Below are 26,576 nucleotides of genomic sequence, written 5' to 3' on the forward strand. Positions count from 1 at the left end.
GACTATATACTTAAAATTGGTTAAAATGGTTGATTTAATGTTGTGTGTATTACAATGAAAAGCCTAGAATATATAAAAAATTCTTACACATCAACAATAAAAAGACAAATAGTAAATTTATAATATCAAAATATACAAATAGACAATTCTCCAAGGAATACACACAAATTACCAATAAGCACATGAAAAGATGCTCAACATCATTACCCATCAGGCAAATGAGAATCAAAGCCACAATGAGACAGCACTCACATAGACAAGGATGGCTAAAATCAAAGTCATAAAATAACAACTGTTGGCATGAATAAGGAGAAATCAGAATCCTCATACACTGCTAGTGGAAATGTAAAATGATGCAGTCTCTTTGGTTTGCTATTTTCTCAAAGGATTTAACATAGTTACCATATAACCCAGAAATTCCACTCCTAACTATATACCCAAGAGAAATTAAAATATATGGCCACAAACTTGTTCACAAATATTTACAGCAGCGTTATTCACAATGGCTAAAAGGTGGAAACAAGACAAATGTCCATCAAGTGATCAAACTTATTTTGGTATATCCATACAAGAGAATGTTATTTGGCCATAAAAAGGAATGAAGTACTAACACATGCTACAACACAGATAAACCTCCAACACATTACACTAAGTGAAAGAAGTGAGTCACAAAGGACCACATATTATACAATATATGTGATCATGAGAAAGTCTAAAAAAGGAAAATCTATGAATACAACAAAGTAGGTTAGTGGCTGCTTAGGGCTGTGAGGAGTGATAACTAAAGTGTATGGAGTTTCTGAGGTATTAACAAATGTTATAAAGTTGACTATGGTGATGGCTGCACATATCTGTGCACATACTAAAAACTTCTCAATTGTATACTTTAAATAGGTAAACTGTATGGCATGTAAGTTATATCTCAATAACGGTATTAAAAGTTTTATTACTCATTAGGGAAATGCAAATTAAAATCACAATGATATATATTTTTTAGAATGTCTAAAAAAATTTTTTTAATAGTGGTAATACCAAATGCTGGCAAGGATGGAGAGAAACTGGACCACTCATACATTGCTGTGGATATGCTGGTGTGCCACTTAAAACAGCTTAGGAGTTTCTTAGAAAATAAATATACAACCATCACATGACCCAGCAACTGTGTTCCCAGGCACTTACTTATCCCAGAGAATATAAGAACTTATGTTGACACAAACTCCTGTACATGAATGTTCACCAGCAGTATTATAATACCCCAAATCCTGAATCAGCCCAGATGTCCTTTAACAATGAATGGTTAAACTGTGGGACATCCATAACATGGAACATTACATTGTAATAAAAAGGAAAGAACTACTGATACATGCAACTACTTGGATGAATTTCCAGGGAATTATGCTATGTGAAAAAACCCAATCCCAAAAGATTATATACCATATGAGTCCACTTACATAACATGTTTGAAACAACAAAATTTTTTAAATGTAGAACAGATTATAGTGATTGCCAGGTGTTAGGCACAGGTAGGGGTGAGGGTAGAAAGGTAAGCCAGAGTATAAAAAGGCAAAATAAGGAAACCTGTATCTTGACTGCAGTTGTGGACGCATGAAGCAACCTAGGTAATAAAACTGTATAAAACTTAATAACATGTAAGTACAGGTAAAACTGATGAAATTTGAATCAGATTGGCAGACAGCAATAACCTGGCTATGAAAACATAATTTTTTTAAATGTTACCATTGTGGGAAACTGGGCAAAGGAGTTCTGTATTAGTTGTTACAACTGCATGTGCATCCACATTATCTCAATAAATATGTCAATTTTTTTTAAATTCCAGAAAATTTAGAAAAGAGGGGAACTTCCTCGACTTAATAAAGAGCATTTACAAATACCGTATGCAAGAACCATCATACTTAATGGTGAAAGACTGAATGCATTTTAAGATCAGAAATACGAAGAAAATGTCTGTTATCACCATTCTTCTTCAAAATAATAATGGAATAGAGTCCCACCCAGCAATAATGAAGCAAGAAAAGGAATATGAAGGCACAAAGATGGAAATGAAGAAATAAAACTGTCCCTACTTACCAATGACAATTAGGTAGAAAATCCCAAGGAATCTATAAGGTTTAAAGAAATTTCCTAGAGCAAGTCTACAGATACAAGGTCAACATAAAAAAGGTAAGTGAATTCCTATATACCTGCAATGAACACCTGGAATATGAAATCAAAAATACAAGAGAATTTAAAATAGCACCCAGAAAACTGAAGTACTTAGGTAAAAATCTAAAGTATGCACAAGGTAGTATATGGAAAACTACAAAACACTGGGCCCACTGAGAGTTTCTACTGACTTTTTTTTACTGAGTATGGGTTAAACATTCTTAGTCTTTGCATGCATTTAGTTGATTATACAGTTTTACTGGAAAAGGATTATGAAGAGCAAATGTTCTGCACACATTTTATTTTTTCATGTTCTCTATTTTCAGATTGGATTGTTTCTATTAATTTATCATCAAATTCACTGGCACTTCTACAGCTACCTCTTGTCAAGTACAAACAATGAGTTGTTAAAAAGAAATCTTATTTATCAGTTCTAGAATTTTAAACTGGTTCTTTTTAACAATTTCTATGTGCTGAGATTTCCTATCTGTCCATTCATCATAAATGAATTTGCCTTTTTGTGCTTGAGCATAGTTGTAATAGCTGCTTTAATATATTTTTGTCTGCTAATTTCAACATTTAAGTCATCTGCAGGTTAGTCTCTACGGATTTTGAGCATGCATCACATTTCCTCTTTCCTTGTCTATCTTGCATTGTGGACTGGATACTGGACATTTTGAGAGATACTGTGAAGACACTATATTCCTCCAAAGAGTTAATATTTTTCTTAATACCAGATAGTTACCATTTTTGAAATCAAGTACCGAACTATCTACCCTGCAGTGGAAGCATCTGAAAACATTGTTCTGTTCTTTTAGTCCTAATTGGGCTGCCTGGAATCTGGGCTGCACTCGGGCAATTCAACCAGAGATAGAGTTTTTGCTGATCTTGGAGCTCCCAATCTGTAGCTCTCTTCTAAGTGGGATCTCCCCCTCACTTTACTAAAGATGCTGTGGTCCCCCTATATTTCTTGATACCTCATCCAGTAAGAATGCAGGTTTCTAAATCTTAAATGCCACTGATAGAGCTAACTAGCACTTTCCCTAAGGAGAAAGGTTTAACAATTGGGTATTCAGCCATTATTATTTCCTTCTTCATGTGCTGACTCCCCTCCCATTTGTGTCTGTTTTTTGTCACTGTCCACTTCCTTCACATCACTGTTTTCAGTATTTTAGCCTGAATTTATAATTGGTATCTGTGGGAGATATGTTTGTCCAAATGGAGCTACTCTCCCACTACCAGAAGCAGAACTCCCCAACTAAGTACTAAACACAAGACTCTGACAATATAACTTCATTCTAAAGACAAAACGAATACTTAACACTAGTGAGGTTTCTTACCATAATGCTATGGTTAGCAAATCTGAAACCACATGAATTTGAAAATATAACACATATATTACCTTTTTCTGTAAAAGAGCCTGGAAGCAAAGACATCCTGTTGGCAATGAGAACATCATATACCCAGATCTTAGTTTCCAAATACTATATTTCACTAAAAGGAATCAGAACTCCTTGGAGAAATAACTGATTACAGGGCTGGGGAAGGGACAATGCAAAATAAACACTGAGCATCTTATATGAGGGCAGAAAGTAAGGTAATGCTCAAGGATGATGATGACTTGTGAAAGGTCAGCAGAAGCCATACAGAAGGGGCTCCAACTAGCCAATACGGGCACAGTTTGAGCACTGAAATAAATAACGATAGCAAGAGAACATTCATTATTATGAAAAGGAAAGAATATTAGTATATATACTAATATAAACAAACATAGCATAGAATGTAAACCCTTCTTTATAGTAATATACCAAGTAAAACACAGAAGAAATGATAAATTAGAACATCACCATTCTGACCCATCATAATATATATCATTCAGCCAAGAATCATGAATGGATGCAGTAGTATGCAAAACTTCTACAAATTGACCCCAAGATTTCATGCCCCCTAATTCCCAGAACCTGTGAATGTGAGGAAATATTACTCCCATGACTGTGCTATGTAAAACAACACAGTTAAACTTAAAAACGGGAGGCGGGGTATGGGCTAATCTAATCACGAGTCCTTAAAAGTAGAAAAACTTCTTTGTGACAGCAAGTGGCATAAGAATCAAGCAAAAGAGTTAGAGAGATTCAAACCATTAAAAAGACTCAATGTGCTTCTGCTGGCTTTGAAGATGGAGAGGGCCATATGAGAAGAAATTAACAGCCTTGAACAGCTAGGGGAGAGAGGATCCTGGCCAAGAGCCAGCAAGCTAGAGACCTCAGAATTACAACCATAAGGAACTGATTTCTGGCAACAACCTGAATGAGCATGGAAATGTATTTTTCATAGAACCTCCAGAAAGGAATCTCGTCTCATGACAGTTTGACTTTTTCATGTTGTGATACCCTGAGCAGAGCCAAGCAAATCCCAACGGACTCCTGACCTAGAGAACTGTTAGATAATAAATTTGAGTTATTTTAAACTGCCAAGTTTTGTGGAGGGCCAGATGTGATGTCACTTCACAAGTATCTGGGCACCAGGAAGTGATATCACCTGAAGTGACAACACCGGATGTGAGATCAGCCTGTAAGTGACATCATTATAAGCTTCTGTATGTAAGTGGTGTTCAGAATATAAACTGTGTCATTTGTTTGCCATCAGCAGGCAGTGAACCTCCTGATTCCAGCTTTGATTTCTGTGTCTTTTTTTGTATCTTTTCTGTATTTTCCTTAAGCTCCTCATTCCCATTCCACTCAGGTTCAGCTGGTTTGTGTAGCTGGTCTCTGCTAAGTTTGTGATAATTTGCAATAGAAAACACAGAAATTAGCTTTTCCTTATGAAAAGAATATTTAAGTAGTTCCAGAGTAATCTCCAACAAACTACTTATTAGTTACAAAGGAATAAATCATGACTTTATAATGAATCTAGACTGTTTAACAACCATAACCAATCAACCTAAGTTAACATCATCAATTAAGGGAAAAATTTAATTGTGCCTTGTGATGTGATGCACTGACAAGAAAGAACATAACACTACTTATGTAGTAATCCTGCCAAAAATAAATAACTTCAATCTAATTATAACTATCAGAGAAGTTCACGTTGAGGGACAATCACCAAAGTAAGAGACCTTTACACTTCAATGATGTCATTGTTCCAACAGACAGAGAAATTGTTTCAGATTTCAGAAGACAAAAGAGACAAGACAACTATGAGCCATGGGTAATCTTCAACTGGATCCTGAACATGGGGGGAGAAAACTTACATTGTTGGGGAAATTATGAATCAGGAATACAAACTGTGGACTAGCTAACTGTGGATTAGACAATAGCATATATTTAATTTTATCCACCTATTTACGCTTCCCATCATTATTATTTCCTATATTTTGGTGTTGCCAGTTCATATTATTTTCCTTCTGATTTAAGAAATCCTTTCAGTATTTCCTCTAGGATAGGCCCACTGACATCAAGTTTTTATTTTTCTGTCTGTCTTTATTCCACCTTCACTTTTGAAAGACATTTTCACTAAAAATAGAATACTGAATTGGCAATTAAATTCATTTGATTCATTAAAGAAATCATTTCACTGTCATCGAGCTTATATCATTGCTGTTGTCATACGAGCTATCAGTGTTATTGCTGTTCCTTTGAAAGCAATGACTTTTTTCCTCTGCTTATAAAATTTTTCTCTTGATTTTTGTTCTTTATTAGTTTAATTATATATGCCTAGTTGTAGTTTGCTTTATATTTATACTGTGTGTGGTTCAGAATTCCACATACCTAGGTTTGATGTCTTTCATCACTTTTATGTTGGGGAATGCTCAGTTAATATCTCTTCAAATTCAGCTTCTAATCCATTCTATCTTTTTTTTTCCTTCTGGGACTCTAATTATACATATGGTTGAACTTTTCACTGTGACCTACCACTCTCACACTTTTAGTACATACTGCACTTGTGTGTGTGTGTATTCAGCTCTTATGCATGTAGCTACCCTTGAAAATCTTCAAAACATGTAGCATACTTTTTAAAAAGGAAAAAAGGAAGGGAGGTAGAAAGGAGGTGTTTTTTATTTTAAAAATATATGTAGCAAATGTACTCAGAGAGGTTATCAAAAAAACATATAAACTTAACTCATAATACATGAATAACTGCTACAGTAACGTATTACTGTACTGCTCCTGCCCCTTGTAATAGTACATATTTTTCAGTCAATATTCATCAACCCCTCAACATTTTTATTATGCATATAAAACGTAAGTGCACCCTTCTCTAAACACATAACAATCTTACAGATTTACTTACCTTAATTAAAATCTCTAGTATCAGATATTAGTTAAATACTAACTACATAGGATCATTAAAGTCTTTAATAGCTGCTCTCTCCAAAAATAAATGGAAAATAGACTAGAAGATATTGGACATTCTTTTTCAATTTACCTGTGCTTTGGTTCATTGCAACTCTTGGAGGAGAACTTGTTTCTTCAGATTCCTCTGATGACTGTGCCAGGAAGTCATGAAGCTTCTGCACCAATGTATTCAACCTGCTTTCACTATCAAAACAAAAATATAAAGAACTGCCTTATTAGCAAGTAATCATTTAAATATAAAGTTCTACCAAACTTGAAACATATGTATATTTTAAGTGGTCTGAAAAAATATACCTTCAAAATGAAAATGAAATGAATTTTATTTCATTGAGGGTATGAAAACATAGTAACACAATCTACCTGTACCTTTATTTATGATCAAAATATAATTCAAGGAAAATACTGATATTATCAGATTTAATTTACATTATTTAAAACAATAATTAGGAATTGGGAGAAAAGAGATGGCACAGTAGGAAGGCAAGGCTAAAACCTCCTCCCACAACACACAAAGGAAGCAACTACAGAAAATACAACAAAACCTGAAAATGACCTGAAGACTACAGAACAGACCACCTACACCTGGTGTAGAAGAGAAGATCACACAGAGAAGTGTACAGTAGCAGAGCTGTAATGGAGTGGAACCAAGCCCTTAGTCCATCCCATGCCAGAAGCACGAGGAGGAGGAACAGAGCAGGCAGGGGATAGGCACCCAGGAACTCTGCACACCTGACCCCAGAGATCAACTCTGGGAACAAGAATTCACACTGCATTGGGTTTTTGTGATTAGCAGGGCTGGACACCAGGGAGAGTTGGAACACTCTGGGAGGCTAAGATTCTAGCCACTTGTGGAAGACAAACACACTTGCTCTGTACGACTGAGACCCAAAACAGAAGCAGCAGCTTGAAAGATCTTCCAGCAGTGGGAAGGGAGCCAGAAGGGTGAGGGCTGGATGGCGCTATCTCTGCAGGAGAAAGGGCAGATGGATGACACTTCCCAAGCCCTCCACAAGCCCAACAGACAGGGCACTCATGGGAACTGCAAATGATCCATCCCTGCGCACTGCCTACATGGTCCACCAGCATCAGACCCTTTGCTTACTGGCAGGTACAGGGAGGCTTTCCTAGCTTTCTCAGCCTAATCTCAGCCCAACTGGAAATGCATGTGTAAGTGCCAGGTCTAAACGTTTCCTCTGCCTCGCCAGTGGCCTAGCAGTGTGCTGCACACCCCTCCGCTGCCATGCTACCAAGCATCCTCCCACTGTGTGACTCACCGCTGCATACTAACCCAAGAGGTACATGACCACCTGATTAACCCTTCAGCAGTACGACTACAGCAGGGCACACGGAGGGCAGCCCCCAAGAACAATCTCCAAAATGCAGCTACTTTGCTCACAAAGGGCCAGCTGAAGCAAACAAACTATTGTCTAGGGAGCAGTGAGACAGACCACTGCCAACACACAGACAAAATGGAGGCACCCACAGACAAAGAACAGCAACCCGGGCTCCAATGCATAAAACAACCAGGCACAGGTGAGTAAAAGCCTTGAGCTTCTGGGTACAAGACACCTTAATAAAGCCATTACTCTCTAGACCAGGAAGCAGAGTGGATCAACATATTAGAAATACAGTAACAAAGACAAAATGATGAGGCAAAGGAATATTTTCCAAACAAAACTAAAGAACAAGACACCAGAAAGAAGGCTAAAGGAAGCAGAGACTACCAATCTTCTTGATAAAGACTTCAAAATAATAGTCATATGATATGTGGAAAAGTGGAGAAGATCTCAGAAGGACTTCAACAAAGGAATAAAAGCTGAAAAAGAGCCACTCAGAGCTTCAGAATACAGTAACTGAAATGAAATATACAAAGGAGGGAATGAATAATAGATTGCTCTAAGTAGAGAAGACAATCAGTGAGATGGAAATTAGAGGACAGGGACACACAAAGCTGAGGAACAGGAAAAAGAGTCTCCAAGAATGAAAAAACACTAAGAGAGTGGTGTGACAACTCCAAATGAAACAGTATTTGCATAACAGGGCACCATAAGAAGAGACAAAAGGACAGATTCCCTTTGAAGAAATAATTCTGTAAAACTTTCAAAATCTATGGAAAGAAAGACACTGAGCTCCTAGAAATACAGACAGCCCCTAACAAAAGGAACCCCAGGAAGATGAGATCAAGACATGTAATAATTAAATGACAAACTTTAAGATTAAGGAGAAGGGTATATATACAAAGCAGTCCAGAGAGAGAAAAAAGATTACATATAAGGGAAACTGCATCAGGCTATCAACACACTACTCAGCAAAAACTTTACAGGCGAGAAGGGAGAAGTATGAAATATTTAATGTACTGAAACAGAAGGACCTTAAACCAGTAATATTACCATTCAAATTTGGAGAGATTAATTGAAATTGTACCAACCAGCTTCTCAGATCACAAAGGTATGAAACTAGAAATAAATTACACAAAGAAAACAAAAAAGCCAACAAAAACACAGAGGCGTAATAACATGCTCCTAAATACTCAATGGATCAATGACCAAACAAAAACAGAGAACAAGCAATATATGGAGACAAATGACAACAATAATTCAACAACACAAAATGGGTGGAATGCAGCGAAGGCCTTGCTAAGAGAGAAATATATTGCAACACAGGCCTACCTCTGGAAAGAAGAACAATCCCATATAAGCAGTCTAAACACAACATTAATGAAACTGGAAAAGGAAGAACAAATGAGGCCCAAAGTCAGCACAAGGAGGGACATAATAAAGATTAAAGCAGAAATAAAACTGAGAAGAATAAAACAATAGAAAGAATCAATGAAAGCAAGAGCTGGTTCTTCAAGAAAATAAACAAAATAAATAAACCACTAACCAGACTAATCATGAAAAAAAGAGAATCTACACACATAAACAGAATAATAAATGACAAAGGAAAAATAACTACAGACATCACAGAAATACAAAGAATTATGAGAGAATACTGTGAAAAATTATATGGTAACGAACTGGATAACCTAGAAGAAATGGACAACTTTCTAGAAAAATACAACCTTCGAAGGCTGACCCAGGAAGTAACAGAAAATCTGAAAAGACCAATTACCAGCAAAGAAATTGAAATGGTAGTCAAAAAACTACCTAAGAACAAAACCTCTGGACCAGATGGTTTCACTACAGAATTTTATCAAACATTTAGTGAAGACCTCCTTAAAGTTTTCCAAAAAGTAGAAGAGGAGAGAATACTCCCAAATTCATTCTACGAGGCCAACATCACTCTACCACCAAAACCAGGCAAAGACACCACAATAAAAGAAAATTACAGACCAATATCTCTCATGAACATAGATGCAAAAAAAACTCAACAAAATATTAGCAAGCCGAATTCAAAAATACATCAAAAGGATCATACATCATGATCAAGTGGGATTCATCCCAGGGATGCAAGGATGGTACATGATCAAGTGGGATTCATCCCAGGGATGCAAGGATGGTACAACATTCGAAAATCCATCAACATCATCCACCACATCAACAAAAAGAAGGACAAAAAACACAGGAAAATCTCCATAGATGCTGAAAAAGCATTCGACAAAATTCAACATCCATTCATTATAAAAACTCTCAACAAAATGGCTACAGAGGGCAAGTACCTCAACATAATAAAGGCCATATATGACAAACCCACAGCCAACATTATACTTAACAATGAGAAGCTGAAAGCTTTTCCTTTAACATCAGGAACAAGACAAGGATGCCCATTCCCCTACTTTTATTCAATGTAGTTCTGGAGGTCCTAGCCACAGCAATCAGACAACACAAAGAAATAAAGGGCATCCAGACTGGCAAGGAAGAAGTCAAACTGACCCTGTTCACAGATGACTTGATATTGTATATAAAAAACCCTAAAGAATCCACTCCAAAACTACCAGATCTAATACCTGAATTCAGCAAAGTTGCGGGATACAAAATTAATACACAGAAATCTGTTGCATTCCTATACACTAGCGATGAACTAGCAGAAAGAGAAATCAGGAAAACAATTCCATTCACAATTGCATCAAAAACAATAAAATACCTAGGAATAAACCTAACCAAGGAAGTGAAAGACCTATACACTGAAAACTACAAGACCCTCTTAAGAGAAATTAAAGAGGACACTAACAAATGGAAACTCATCCCATGCTCTTGGGTAGGAAGAATTAATATCGTCAAAATGGCCAACCTGCCTAAGGCAATCTAAAGATTCAATGCAATCTCTATCAAAATACCTACAGCATTCTTCAATGAACAAGAGTAAATAGTTCTAAAATTCATATGGAACTACAAAAGACCCTCAATACCCAAAGCAATCCTGAGAAGGAAGAATAAAGCAGGGGGAATTACGCTCCCTGACTTCAAGTTCTACCACAAAGCCACAGTAATCAAGACAATTTGGTACTGGCACAACAACAGACCCACAGACCAGTGGAACAGAACAGAGAGGCCAGATATTAACCGAAACATATATGATCAATTAATATATGATAAAGGAGCCATGTACATACAATGGGGAAATGACAGCCTCTTCAACAGCTGTTGTTGGCAAAACTCGACAGCTACATGTAAGAGAATGAAACTGGATCATTGTCTAACCCCATCCACAAAAGTAAACTCAAAATGGATCCAAGAGCTGAATTTAAGTCATGAAACCATAAAACCCTTAGGAAAAATATAGGCAAAAATCCCTTGGACATAAACATGAGCAACTTCTTCATGAACATATCTCCCTAGGCAAGGAAAACACAAACAAAAATGAACAAGTGGGACTACATCAAACTAAAAAGCTTCTGTAAGGCAAAGGAAACCATCAGTAGAACAAAAAGACATCATACAGTATGGGAGAATATACTCATAAATGACATATCCGATAAAGGGTTGACATCCAAATTATATACAGAGCTCACACACCTCAACAAACAAAAAGCAAATAAGCCAATTAAAAAATGGGCACAGGATCTGAACAGACACTTCTCCAAAGAAGAAATTCAGATGGCCAACAGACACATGAAAAGATGCTCCACATCGCTAATCATCAGAGAAATGCAAATTAAAACCACAATGAGATATCACCTCACACCAGTAAGGATCGCCACCATCCAAAAGACAAACAACAACAAATGTCAGCAAGGTTGCAGAGAGAGGGGAACCCTCCTACACTGCTGGTGGGAATGTAAATTAGTTCAACATTGTGGAAAGCAGTATGGAGGTTCCTCAAAATGCTCAAAATAGAAATACCATTTGACCCAGGAATTCCACTTCTAGGAATTTACCCTAAGAATGCAGCAGCCCAGTTTGAAAAAGACAGATGCACCCCTATGTTTATCGCAGCACTATTTACAATAGCCAAGAAATGGAAGCAACCTAAGTGTCCATCAGTAGATGAATGGATAAAGAAGATGTGATACATATACACAATGGAATATTATTCAGCCATAAGAAGAAAACAAATTCTACCATTTGCAACAACATGGATGGAGCCAGAGGTGGTTATGCTCAGGGAAATAAGCCAGGTGGAGAAAGACAAGTACCAAATGATTTCACTCATCAGTGGAGTATAAGAACAAAGAAAAAACTGAAGGAACAAAACAGCAGCAGAATTACAGAACCCAAGAATGGACTAACAGTTACCAAAGGGAAAGGGACTGGGGAGGATGGGTGGGAAGGCAGGGATAAGGGCGGGGGAATAAAGGGGGCATTACGATTAGCACGTACAATGTGGGGGAGGCACGGGGAGGGCTGTGCAACACAGAGAAGACAAGTAGTGACTTTACAGCATCTTACTACGCTGATGGCCAGTAACTGTAATGGGGTTTGTGGGGGGACTTGGTGAAGGGGGAGCTTAGTAAACATAATGTTCCTCATGTCACTGTAGATTAATGATACCAAAATTTTTTTTAAATGAGTGTAAAAAAAAGATATGCATACACTGAACAAAGAAACTTCCCCTCAGAAAGGCAAATAAAATTAGAAAATGATTGAAACTCACATAAGCAGGATTCTTTTTTAATAATTTTATTGAACATGTAGTGCAAGTTCATTTTAGAAATGACAAAGGTGAGGACTAGAAAGGATAAGTGATTTCTCCAAGGTCATACAATCAGTTAAGCAGCAGAGCTCTGACTAGAAAACCTGTATTTGGCTGAGTTCACTGTTCACTGCTCTTCACCATTAATTCTCAAACTAAGTCTCAGGGTCTCTTTATACTCTTATAACAGTTAAAATTTACAAAGGCCCCAAAGAGCTTTAGATTATTGTCTTTTAAGAACAACTGTTGAAAACACTGTACCTCCCCCAGAACAACTGCAAGCTTTATCAGTATCTATTAAACTTATTCCCATTTTACAGATGGGGGAACTGAGGTTAAACATCGTGCATGTTAGCTATCAAGCCAATCGTAAGAAAAGCATTAGGATACAAGTACAGAGAAATCCTGCTTAGACACTGTTTTTACTGCCCTGCTATATTCAATATTTCTAAAGGAAGATGTACACATCATTTTCCAAAGACTTAAACTAAACCATTGGAATAGCTTCTACCAATGCTGAAGACAGTATTCAAGGTCTGGGGAAAAGGACTCCATCTAAACCCAAAAACTGCCTGTATCCTGTCATCTACTCCACAAATTTAGTCAGAATACAAAAGTGAAATATGGACAAATACACACAGTTTCTTACGGAAAAATTTGCCCCAGTATAGAAATTCCTTCAAGTACTCCATTTATCTTCTCTTTAGAAATACAACATATAACTGAAAGCTCACAGCAACTACACCAGAGTTGCCAATGAGAACTGGCCCAATCAAAATTAAAATCACAACTTTCTTTTCATACCAACCAATAATTGCCTTTTGACTATTTTTCACCAGAATCCTAATTTCCTTTTTTATAAACACAAGTAAAAATTAGAACTTTATTCTTATTTTTAAGTGCTTGAAAGATATAAAGAAAAAATCTGTTACTGTGTAAAATAAAAGTAATGATAATGCACAGAATTGCTCATATTATTTGTCTCACAGTAGAAAAGAATCAAAAATGATTCAGTACTGTGGGTCCAACTAACTCAAGCATTACCTGTCAGATTATCCTTTTAACTACGATTATGGCTTGAGATAAATGACACCTCAGCCTCAGACAGTTCTTCCGAACAACCACTTGGAGATCTTTCATAGTTAAACCAAGGAGCATCACACTATTTTAAGTTGATTCTATACATTTATATATGTGGCTCTTTATAAAGGATTTTCCACATAACTTAAATCTCCCCTAAAACTAAATGTTTCAGTTATCTCACTATCTCAACTGGACCTAAAAAGCAAAATATTGTAAACAGCTCCAAACTGAAGGACCTACAACAAATGACTACAAAAGTAGCTAACATTAACTTCTTCCACTGTAATACTTGGGCTAAATTAAAATGGTCATAATCACCTTAGATCTGGCAGCTCAAGAAGGTGTTAACGCCTTGTGGTTGAGAACCTAAATCTGGAGTCAAGACTGGGTTCAATTCTAGCCCCATACTTTACAAAATGAATAGATTTTGTCCAGTTTTTTTACCTTTCTGTGCCTCAGTTTCCTGATCTATAAAATGGGAATACCTAGTACCCATGTCATAGAGTTGTTCTGAGAATTAATCAAGATTATACAGGTAAAGGCCAACAAGAAGCACTCAATTTTAGTTATGATTATTATTCTTATCACCAAGATCTACAAAAATTCAAGACAGATAAGGAAAATTGACCCTGGCATAAAATGAGTAATTCTATTCAGAGACTAACAGGTAACTATTTAGTCAGACTAATTAGATAACATAACTAATTTGTTCACCCAAGAATGGGAGAAAATCCAAGTTCAACCTATGGTTTCAAATGAACATTTTGTGAGACTTAGTAAAATCCAGAGGTCATATTTAACTGTAAATATGAACACCCTTCATGTACATTAACATAAGCACCTTATAATAACCAGCCAACAAGTTTTACTGGGTTCCTCTTATGTGCCCAATACCCCACAAATACAGATTTATTGTACTTGTACCAATTAAAGCAAAGTGAGAAACCAAGGCCACAATCTTTATACACAACTAGGGCTCGATCTATTATATATATAATCTAAGAAGTAAAGTGTTTTTTCTCAGGAGAGGGAAAACATTTATCTACTGCTCGTTGATAAGGAAAAAAACAGTATAATAAGTATCATAGGCTCATTCTCAAATTCTACATGCTAAAAAAAAAAATTCTACATGCTAGCTAAAGTACTCTAAAAACGTATGCCATCCTAACAGTTACTCAAAGGCACATTTGGCCCACTACGAATGCAATTCTGATCCATGCACCTTGTATTTTGACACTAGGAGCCAAGGATACATCTCACAACAGAAAAATTACTTAATTCACAAGGGATGAAAAGCCAAATGTCAAACTGCCTGAAAAGCCAGCCAGCCACCTGTGTAAAAGTGGTATACATTTTCTATTAACAACCGTATTTTTAGACACTATCAAGAGGCAAACAGAAGCAGAAGAGAAAAACGGCCTCAACCTAATAAATGTACTCAATTGGTAAGAGGCGGCCTGCCAGGAAGAGCTTCCCTTGCAATAAATCTTACTTCCCGTCAACCTGCTCCCCATTCCTCATGGAGAAAATAAATTAACAAAAATTCATTTACTAATTACTTCTCTTCTAAATTTGCCCAAAAAGTGGAGAAACATCCGAGATCTGCCCTACCACCCATTAACGCTGGACTTTACAGAAAGTAGTACACTGGGGGCCTCTCGAGGCAAAACCCTGCGTCAGAACCCCCTTGCCTAGAGGTAAACCCGAGGATATCTTACAGGAACTGGAGTAGAGAAGGAAGGTAAATACCTGGCACTACCCACCCGTTCATCCCTAAAAGAGAGCTTGCCCCCAGAGACTATATACCAAAAAAAAAACCCGCAAGACCGGGGTACTGCGACGTCCGGCCACCTGAAGGCCACCTAGTAGTCCCAGGATCTCACATCCTCCCGACCGCCCCTCCCCCTCTTCTCACCCCTCACCCCCTTCTTCCCCGCGCAGTTTTAGGCCCAAAGATTAAGGATGACCGGGATACCAAAAACAGCCTCCGACCTCTGGGTCTCATTTCCACAGGCACCAAAGAACAAACAGAGGAGGTTAACTAAGCTTTTACGGGTTGAGGAAGGTTGGAGGAAGCGCACGACACGCCAGGCCGTGCCCCACCCCCACCCCCGCCCCCGCCCGGGTTACATCCTACCGCCCGAACCCCGAAACCCTTCCCACCTGAAGAGAAAACGATGTCTCTTCCCGCTAACACACAGGCCTAACGCACCATTCCAAAGCTTTGCCAAACACCCTACTCAAAAGGCGCGTAGGCCCAGACCGCGGCGACCCGTGAGACGGGGTTGTGTTTCACCTCATGGGCTCAGCAGTCATGTTTTCGCTTCAACGCCTAGTCGGCTTCGGCAACCGCAGGGCTCCGCGCTCCGCTCGCCAGGGCCCGGTTACAATAGAAATGCACTGGACTCTTTGCCGACACTACAGTTGGTGCTGAATCCTCCCCACAGCTCAAAGGCGGCTATCGCGGCCACCGCCGCAGGAGCCGCGGGAACAAAGCGACGCCGCCGCCACCGCCATTTTGTTGGGCCGAGGCTCAGGCAGGAGAACTGGCGAGGCCTCCCTCTTCCTCTTTCCGTCTATTGGCTACCGCCTCCGCAAATCAGACTCTCATTGGCTAAGGAAATTCACCTTCTTTGGGGGCCTGTTGCTAAGGCGGTCTACGTCATAGACTCCCTCCACCCTTTTGGAGAGATTCCAGTTCAGTCCCATTGACCTGAAAGTTCTAGTGACGTATTTTGACTTTATTCTGAAAATGCTGTTTGACCCATCCTCTTTTCTTTGACATATTGACAAAACCATAAGAGCAGTTTACATTTATTTAGTTTACGGTATGCCCAGCACTATATTAATCCTTTATCCGGATTATTTCATATAATCTGTATATACTTTGAGGCGGACAGAGGCTTTTTACCTAGATTCTACAGATGAGCTAACTAAAATACGAAGTCTCACAGTATTGAAGCCAAGATTCAAACCAAATACTGCGCTCTTAACCACTAATATCTATGGCCATCCTGCATATTTTTTCCTATATTCCAGGTTATCATCAAGTTCTTTGCTTCCTGGATGTTTTATACATAATTTTCAGCACGCTTACAAAAATATATAATATATAAATACACATAATATAAACATATTGACAGAAGTCTTTAAATTATATATCAAACATATAGTATATGTTATAAATACATATACAACATAAAACCAGCTTGAGACCTTAATATATTTATCTCAATATTGAGTAAACTCCATAGCGCCTCTTGGCACACACACACACACACACACACACACACACACACACACACACACACAGACCGTTTCCCTAGTCCGACGTAATGTGTACCTGTAAGTCTAGGGAAAGGAAATCCCGGGGCAAAATACCTCTAAAAACCGAAATCAGTTAAAGAGAGAAATAAAGTTTAAAAACCGTTTATTGTTTGCAAGCTGCAGTCCATTGCCATCTCTCCCCCCTGCTCCGGAAGAAGCAAGCAAGAAAGCCAGCCCCTCCCCTAAACCTATCAGGTTCAGACACGCCCTCGGTTGCCCAGGTAATTACCCATTGACATGGAGATGAACTTCTCTCCACCCCTGAAGATAAGCAAATGCACCAAAGCCAGGCAAGGTATTCTGGAAAAGTTAACAGGCCACCTTCCAGAAATCTTGCCTCACCACCTACGCGTTCCACCTCTTCCACAATGGTCCCTGGGCAAGAAAACTGGAGCATTGTGACGAGACTAATGACTACAATAGCAACAACAATAAAATCATGACAATCCTCAAGCCTGAGGATTCAGCTAGGTTCCAAGTCTTAAACAGATTAAGTCCATAGCTAGTCCATTCCATAGGCAGGCAGTAGCTGAGGGTTCAGAGCAACGATCATGTGCAGCTGCTGCCAGGGGGTGCATTCATGCCACAAGGACTGTCGGAGAAAATAACCTTAAGGTTGATAAGATACATGTTTTAATGACACCAGCATAGGCAAATCTTGTCTATCAAGTAGGATGCATGCAAGAGAGTGGTCTTGTGATAAAACAGTGGCAGGAATGGGATCTTGTCCTGGTCTAGGATACCAGACTTTCACACCCCTCCCTGTGGGAGTTACAGATGGGTCAATATATAGGGCTATGGGAGGTACATGCACTGGCCATAAAGATAAAATAAAACTTCCCTGCAAGATGCTCTTACCTCCTGGATGTTTTGGGGACACTCCCATGACCTTTGGGGGCCATTCAGTTGTTATTCCAGGAATACACAGGAGGCCAGCTTCTCAGCCTTTCCCCCAAGGTGCCAGAAGGGCCAGCCATCGCTGGTCCATGTATCAAAATGTCCAGTGCCAGGTCCATTCAATAGTGTCTCCAGGACTTAATGCAGGAGGGGTTGGCAGCAGGATGTTGCTCTGCTGGCCATATCCTGGCTTCAATAACTCTTCTTTGGTTTGGTCGTACAATTGTATAGGAGAGGCAGCAAGGTGTGTAAGCATATCCACAGGGTTCAAAGCTCCTTTACATGGCTTCTCATTTGTCACTGTCCATAGGCGAACTGACCAACCCTGTAGACTATTGGTGTCTGACTTCAGACCAGATTTTAACAAACCGTTGTACCTCTCTATCATGCCTGCCCCGGTAGGATTACATGGTACATGAAATTTCCACATTATTCCTAATTGCTGCACCCATTCTTGTAACACATATCCAGTAAAGTGGGTGCCTTGATCGCTCTCAATCACCTGCAGCCAGCCATAGGCTGCAAAGAGATGCTCCAGGCCCCTGTTGGTGGTTTGCTGATCTGCACGATGTGCAGGAAAAGCAACCAATTGTCCAGTAGCTGTGTCCACACAAATCATGGCATACTGATATCCTTCTGATATGGGCAGAGGCCCAACATACTCTATTTGCCACCTGACAAAGGGTATTGGCCCCCTTGCTATTATCCCATGCTGCTGTGGGACTCGGTGTAAGTACCTCTTAGAGCACACAGGCACTCCTACCCGGCTCTGCTGACTCCTTCAAAGGTCAATTTCAAGCCCCACCTACAGGCTGCAGGCCACATTGTCTTTTGCCCCACGTGCAACAAATGCTTCTGTAGCCACTGGGCCACATCAAAGGCAGGCTTTCCTTGTAGCCAGCACACCTGGCCAGTGTGTCTCCTTCATCATTCCCTGGGGATGCCAAAGGCAAATGGACAGTCACATGATAAACAGTAACAGTCTTAGTCTGACCAGAGGACTATAGGTCTTGCCACAGATCTTTCCCCCAAAGGGTCTGGAGACCAACCATCCAGTTGGCATGATATCATGTCAATAGCCACAGAGCCAAGCCCCAATAGATGGCCCAGCTGTCAGTGCAGATAACTATGGGGGAAGGCTCCTGAGTGATCACGAGCCATACTGCCCGCAACTCAGCCCATTGACTGCTCTCCCCATCTCCATCCTCCATCCATATTGTTTCAGTCTTAGGATGGAAAGCCACAGCCCTCCACTTCGGGGACTGCCCATGACTGGAGCCATCTGTATACCAAGCATCCTCAGGTATAGGGGCTTTTCTCTACTGATAAGGAGTCTCAGTTACCAATGGCTCAAAAGCAAGTTCTTCCTGCTTTCCACTGGTATATGTCACTGGTCCCAATAAGTGTTGGAGTTCTCCACTTAAGGGGCTAGTAGAGAAGGCTCTGTGCTGCTGTAAATATGAACCCCATTTGATCAGTGTAGATGTCTGTGCCATGCCACTCCATGGCCTTTGGGTCCAGTCTCGCAACCACCCCACGATCAGTTAGGTGGTTATTACCTTGCTAGGAGCTGTTCCGGTGGCATGGTCCACAGCTGCCAGTTGCTTCTCTCTCAAGGTGTGCCAGACCTCTCCTTCTTTCCAGAGTTGTGGCCAGAATCCAATTGGTTGGCATGTCCATTCAAGCACCTGCCAAAGACCCCATCTATAACCATCTTCAGTTACATGAACATCTCATTCACAGGGCCTTGATGAGTCCATTACATTCAAAGTCTGTACGGCCTTGTTTGCCTGCTTGGCAGCAGTAAAAGCAGCTGCACAGTCCTACCTGATGCCCTTTCGTACCAACCGGTGTAAGGGCTTCAGAATGTGTGCCAAGTGCAGGATAAACACTCTCTAGTAGCCCAAAAGACCCAAAAAATCTTGTAATACTGCCACAGAGGTAGGGGTGGGGAAAGCCTGGACCTTGTCTATAACTGCTTCAGGAACAACTTTAGTTTTACCTGAACAGACAACCCCCAAGAATTTGACAGACAAACCAGGTCCCTGAACCTTGGTGCTATTCACAGCCTATCCTTTTTCCTGTAGATGTTGCAACAGTCTAGGAACTGCCACTTCTAAATCTGAAAGAGAATCAAATGTGTGCATAATATCATAAATGTAGTGATACAACTGCACTGTTTGTGGTTTCTTCCATGTGGCCAATTCCTGGGCTACAGGCACATGATGAATGGTGAGACTATGGAGGTACTCCTGCAGAAGGATAGTGAATGCCCACTGCCGGCCTTCCACATGAAGGCACTGTTACTGGCTTTCCTGTGCTATGTCAATAGAGAAGAGAGCATTAGCAAGTTCTACTACATAATGATACATTCCCAGTTCATGGCTGAGGGTGTCCAGAATGTCTGCTATAGAGGAGACAGCAGCTTGCAAAGGAAGTGTGACTTTATTCAATTCCCTGTAGTCTACAGTCATATGCCAGGAGCCATCTGGCTTTCTCACTGGCCACACTGGGGAATTAAAAGGACTGTGAGGAGCTTTATGATGTTCACCCTCTCCAACTCCTGTAGAGCTTCCCCAATTTCCTTGTGCCCCCCCCAGGCAATTTATACTGCTTTATATTTATCACCCACCAAGGTACAGACAGAGATACAGGTGGGTGCTTAGAATGTCCCCTCAGAACTGCCTTTACCACATGTACCCTCAGTCTGAACTCAGCTGCAGTGGTCTGTAACCACAGGCCCTGCAGGATATCTACCCCCAAAATATATTCAGGGATGGGAGAAATGTACATGGTATACTCCTTTGGGGGTAAATGCCTTATCCACATGAGATTTGGGCTTCCTTCACTCTAATTTCCTTACCCCCATAGCCATCTATCACAGCAGGGGTCCCAGGAAAATGCTCAGGGTTGCCATGAATCAGCGAGCACTCAACTCCTGTGTCCACCAGTACCAGGACACGTTGTACATTCACAGGGGACCAATGAATTGTTAATTCTACATGTGGCCTCTGGTCCCCACCACATCCCCCAAGGTGGGCACCTTGACTACCCACCTCAGTTGAACGGCAATGCCCAATCATCCTCCTATGGGGGTGAGGGCTCAGGCAAATCCTGAGTACTGTCTCCCATGAAGTTTTGCATTGACAAAGGCTGGGCATGAGGCCTTGACTCTGGTTTCCATGTCCTGGATCTCAGTGGCTGGAACTGCTGCTCTGGCTTTAATTGGTGCCAGAGTTCTAACAATATTCTATTGGGCTGCCATCGAGTTTTTCTTTCACTACCCTGACCTTTATCAAATCAGCCCACATCTGGGTCCTCAAGACCTTCATGAGGCCTTTTGCACTTCTCCTTTTGGTCGTGGCCTATACTTCCCTCCATGCCCTTATTATTTCGACCTCCCCCAGATCTGCTAAAGTATGAGTAGCCTCACTTCTGGGTTGCCCTAGGTGGGGGGCAAGAGTATTCACTAGGGACCCGAAAGAGAGATGTGGGAGCTGTATGCAGCACCAGATTTCTCATTCCTATAGTGAACACCTCCTCATCAGGGCCTTGGGGATCCATATTATAGATGATATTTTTCATACCCAATTCCCGCAGTACCTGTTAGAGCTCTGCATATGTTTTCCAATTACTGAGAAAATATGGTAAATCACCCTGATTAGGCCAAACTACCCTGATGGCAGCTGTCAGCCATTCCAGGAGTGTCTGATTCCCTGAAGTATGACTGGCATTTTGCAACCACTGCTGGAGGGAAGAGTGAGTTGTCAGGGAAGCCATTCTACTCATCTCAGTACCCAACATAACAATGTTCTCTATCCCCATATCCAAGAGACATAAAAGCCATGTAGGCAGAGATTCCAATGGCCTCTGCCTATACCAGATGCTCATGTCCACCAGCTCATCCTGGGTATAGGGGCGGAGATGGAGTGCTCCACAACCTGGGGAGGGGGCTTCTCCTCCCCCTGAGGAGCCGGTGGTTGTTTTGTTTCTATTAATTACAGCTGGGCAGGCCTTTAAAACAGGAGAAGATGGTACCTCCAGTGGTGGCCTGGGTAGCAGATCCACCAATGGCCCCGCCTCCTCTTCTCCTTCAGACTCCTCCACCAACGGCTCCTCCTCCACCATTTCCGGGGCTGAAGGCACTACTCTTTCCTCCCCCTCCCCAACGGCCTCCTGCAACATGGCTTTTCCTGCTGCCTCCCCCCTTGCTGCTAAGTAATCTTCTAGGAGCGTGACCTGCCTTTTCAGTAACTATCTCTCTTCTTTAATAGCGTCCCAGAGGTTATCGCCCAGCTCCTCCAAGCGATGCTGAAGTGTGTCTCTCTCCCGCCTGTCCCACTCTCTCCTGTATAACATCTTCCACTATCTTGATGAAAAAAGACCTTACAATGCCAGCCGCTACATGGCCCCCTAAGGTCTCCAAGCAGCCTTCCAACTCACAGAGGTCTAATTCTGCAGCTTCCGGTGTTTCCACCCTTGCCCAGTTCTGGGTAAGGCCCCACTGCTCTAGGAGGTACTTTACCCTAGACCAATTCCCCACTAGGGGTTCCCAAATTGGAAAGCCCACAGCTGGGGGGATAATAACAGGTGAAGCGGCACCCTCTGCCGCTGCATCCGCTGGGGCATCACCACCATCCACAGGAGCAGCCCTCACAAAGGTTGCACACATTATGACAGATTTCAGGTTCAGTGGAACCCTGGTGACTACGCCAGAACGTAAGTCTGGGAAATGGAAATCCCGGGGCAAAACACCTCTAAAAACCGAAATCAGTCAAAGGGAGAGAGAAAGTTTAAAAGCCTTTTATTGCTTACAAGCTCTAGTGCAGCACCATCTCTCTCCCCTACTTGGCGGAAGAAGCAAGATAGCAAGCCAGCCCCTCCCCTAAACCTCTCAGGTTCAGACATGCCCTCGGTTGCCTACTGACAGGCAGATGAACTTCTCTCCACCCCTGAGGACATGCAAATGCACCAAAACCAGGTGAGATATTCTGGAAATGTTACAATTTTATCCACAGTACCTTATAAACCAGCTCTTAAGTCTATTTCCTCCTCATTACAGAGGTTAGGCTGGATGATCTCTAAAAACCTTTCCAGCTTTCATGTTCTATAATCTCATTGCCCATTGGTAATTTCTGCAAGTCACAAATCAGTTCTCTAAAATTGAATAGTTTCCGGTTTTATTTCCAAATTTATTCTGCCATACATGTTTTAGTTCATTCTATTTGCTTCTCTTGAAATTGCAAGAGCTTCTATTGTGTTTAGGTGACATGGTCACTGCTATCTCCTGGAATATTAAGTAATAAGCCTTTTTTGAATGGAACACTTTGATAATCTGAAAGACTCAGGCAACATTTTAATCGAAAGAAGTTTACACGCATTTCAAGTCACCCCTCAAATGTTCAAGTACCATTGCCAACAGTAGAAACCAGCCTTCTGGATCTGATACACTGATTTTCTTCTTGTCTTACATACATTAAATATCATGTAAACATGAAATTTATAGAAATGCATTTTCCTCCTTGGTAGATGCAGTTGATTTGAAAGGAGATCCACACCAAGAGAGCACACAACTTTTTTTTTAATTGAAGTATCGTTGATACACAATCTTATATTGGTTTAAAGTACACAACACAGTGGTTCAACAGTTACCCATATTATTAAATCCTCACCCACTCTAGTGCGATTTTTATCTTTCAACGTAGAAAGATATTACAGAATAACCGAGTATATTCTCCATGATATACTACTGTCCCTGTGAGCAACTTCATTGTGATTGCAAATTATTGTGCCCCTTTATCCCCTTTATCCTCTCCCCCATCTGTCCCATCCCCTCTCCCTTGATAACCACTAGTCACCTCTCAGTGTCTGTTGAGTCGACAGCAGTTTTGTTCCTTCTGTTTTGCTTTTTTTTTAATTAAGGTATCATTGACATACAATCTTATGAAGGTTTCACATGAGCAAAATTGTGGTTACCACATTCACCCATATTATCAAGTCCCCAAACAAACCCCATTGCAATCACTGTCCATCAGTATAGTAAGATTGTTTTGCTTTGTTTTTATATTCCACAAATAAGTGAAATCATATGGTATTTGTTTTTCTCCCCCTGGCTTATTTCATGGAGGATAATACCCTCTCGATCCATCCATGTTGTTGGCAAATGGCAGGATTTCTTTTCTTTTAATGACTGAAAAATATTCCATTGTGTATATGTACCACCCATTCTTTATTCATTCATGTATTGATGGACACTTAGGTTGCTTCCATAGCTTGGCTATTGCAAATAGTGTGGCAATAAACTTTAAGGTGCATATATCTTTTTGAATCAGGGAATTTGTTTTCTTTCGGGAAATTCCTAAGTAGCATTATTTAATCAAATGGTATTTCTATTTTTCGGTTTTTGAGGAAGCTCCATACTGCTTTCCACAATAGCAAAACCAATTGACATTCCCACCAACAATGTAGAAGAGCTGCTGTTTCTCCACATCTTTGCTAACATTTTGTTATTTCTTGTCTTTTGGACAGTTGCCATTCCAACTGGTGTAATGCAATATCTCATTGCTGTTTTAATTTGCATTTCCCTGATGATTAGCAATATGGAAAATCTTTTCATGTGCCTATTGGCCATTTGTATTTCTTCTTTGGAGAAATGTCTGCCTCCACCCATTTTTTAATTGGGTTATTTGTGTTCTGAGTGTTGAGGGTATGAGCTCTTTATATATTTTGGATGTTAACCCCTTCTCAGATGAGTCATTTACAAATATATTCTCCCATACTGTAGGATGCCTGTTTGTTCTGATGGTGTCCTTTGCTGTACAGAAGCTGTTTAGTTTGATGTAGTCCCACTTGTTCATTTTTTATTTTGTATCCCTTGCCCAAGGAGATTGTGAAGAAAAAAATTCTTCATATTTATGTTCAAGAGATTTTGGATTTTGCTTATGTTTTCTTCTGAGAGTTTTATGGTTTCATGACTGACATTCAAGTCTTTGATCCATTTTGAGTCTACTTTTGTGTATGGAGTTACACAATAATCCAGTTTCATTTTCTTACACGTAGTTGTCATTTCCCCCACTGTATATTCATGGCTCCTTTATTGTATATTAATTGACCATATATGTGTGGGTTTCTAGCTGGGCTCTCTATTCTGTTTCATTGATAAATGGGTCTGTCCTTGGACAGAACACAACTTTTAAACTAGTTCTTGGGGGCATGACTACTTTGCACTGTCAGTAAAATTGAAATATTTCCAGAATCTCTTGTGTGCATTAGTGCACCTCCATATCAACAGGTATTTCCAAGGGGTGGAGAGAAGTATCCATATCCATATCAATAGGTGGTTATGAGGTGGAGTGAGGACATATCTGGATCTGAGAGGTTGGGTGCGGTCACTTTTTGCACCTGGGTCACGAGACAGGGGCAAACAGAAGTGGACAACTGCTTATAGGTAAAAAATGGGTTTCTCCCACCTTATTTCTCACTTTGACTGATTTTGTTTTCAAAGGTAATTTCCCTGGGCTGGGAAAAAAATCTCCCCACCAGACTTACATGTGGTGGTATTTGGCAGAAACTCTGAACCCAAAATCTGTCTTCATGGTTGTGACCCTTGGGTGGGTTGTCCCTAGAGATGGTTGGTAGATACCTGGAAACCCCCCAGTGGATGGTGGAGAGGCCCCAGTAGCCATAGCAGTGGAGGGTGCAGCTTCACCTGGGAGCCCCCTCTCTAGGGGATTCCAATTGGAGAGACCCTAGTGGGGAATGGCCCTAGGGTAAAGCACCTGCTAAGGGACTGGGGCCTTCCCCAGAATTGAGGAAGTATGGAGACACGGGAAGATGTGTAATTAGCTCTCTGCAGGATAGAAGACTGCTTAGAGGCCTAAGAAGCCATGTAACAGCCAGGATTGTGGGATGTTTGTTTAGTGAGATAGTGGAAAGGGTTATCAAGGAGAGAGGTGGACTTTGGCAGGAGAGAGACACTCTTCAGCATTGCTTGGAGAAGGTGGGCATTATAAAACCCACTCATAGTCCTTTTAATTCCCCAATGTGGCCAGTGGTAAAGCCAGACAGCTACTGATGTGTGGCCATGAATTACAGGGAATTGAATAAAGTCAAACCCCCTTTGCATGCTGCTGTCCCCTCTATAGAATCCCTTATGGACACCCACAGTCTTGAACTAGGGATATATCATTATGTTGTGGACCTTGATAATTCTTTCTGCTCTATTGACATGGCACAGGAAAGTCAGGAACAGTTTTCCTCACATAGGAAGGTGTGCAGTGGAAATTCACTGACCTTCCACAGGGATACTTTCAGAGTCCCACCATTTGTCATGGATTTGAAGCCCAGAACTTGGCCACATGGAAGAAACCACAAATGGAGTGGCTGTATCATGACATTGATGATATCATGCTCACATCTGATTCTCTTGCATATTGAGAAAGGGCAGGTCCTAGACTGCCACAATATCTACAGGAGAAAAGATGGGATGTGAACAGCACCAAGATTCAGGGACCTGGTTTGTCAGTAAAGGTCTTGGAGGTTGTCTGATCAGGTAAAACTAAAGTTATCCCAGAAGCAGTCATAGACAAAGCCCAGAATTTCCCTAACCCTACAACTGTGGCAGTATTACAAGAGTTTTTGGGTCTTTAGGGCTACAAGAGAGTGTCCCTCACGTGGCAA

At 40.6% G+C, this 26,576-nt stretch overlaps 1 protein-coding gene across 7 annotated transcripts in view; it reads right to left on the reverse strand.

Annotated features, from left to right (window-relative positions):
- Positions 1-16,222, reverse strand: part of ATRX (ATRX chromatin remodeler) — a 323,761-nt gene extending 307,539 nt beyond the window's left edge. For 5 of the 7 annotated variants that reach the window (XM_036902729.2, XM_036902727.2, XM_036902726.2 and 2 more), the window contains exons 1-2: positions 15,970-16,222; positions 6,589-6,701 (exon numbers count right to left, since the gene is read on the reverse strand). In XM_036902729.2, coding sequence (XP_036758624.2) covers positions 6,589-6,701; positions 15,970-15,989 — 133 coding nt within the window. In that variant the 5' untranslated portion in view covers positions 15,990-16,222. Of the gene's footprint in view, positions 1-6,588; positions 6,702-15,836 lie in introns of all 7 variants that reach the window. The other 2 variants (XM_036902730.2, XM_036902728.2) reach the window with 2 other exon arrangements.
- Positions 16,223-26,576: the final 10,354 nt, after the last annotated feature.

This window comes from Manis pentadactyla, chromosome X, assembly GCF_030020395.1.
Source record: "Manis pentadactyla isolate mManPen7 chromosome X, mManPen7.hap1, whole genome shotgun sequence".
NCBI lineage: Eukaryota > Metazoa > Chordata > Mammalia > Pholidota > Manidae > Manis > Manis pentadactyla.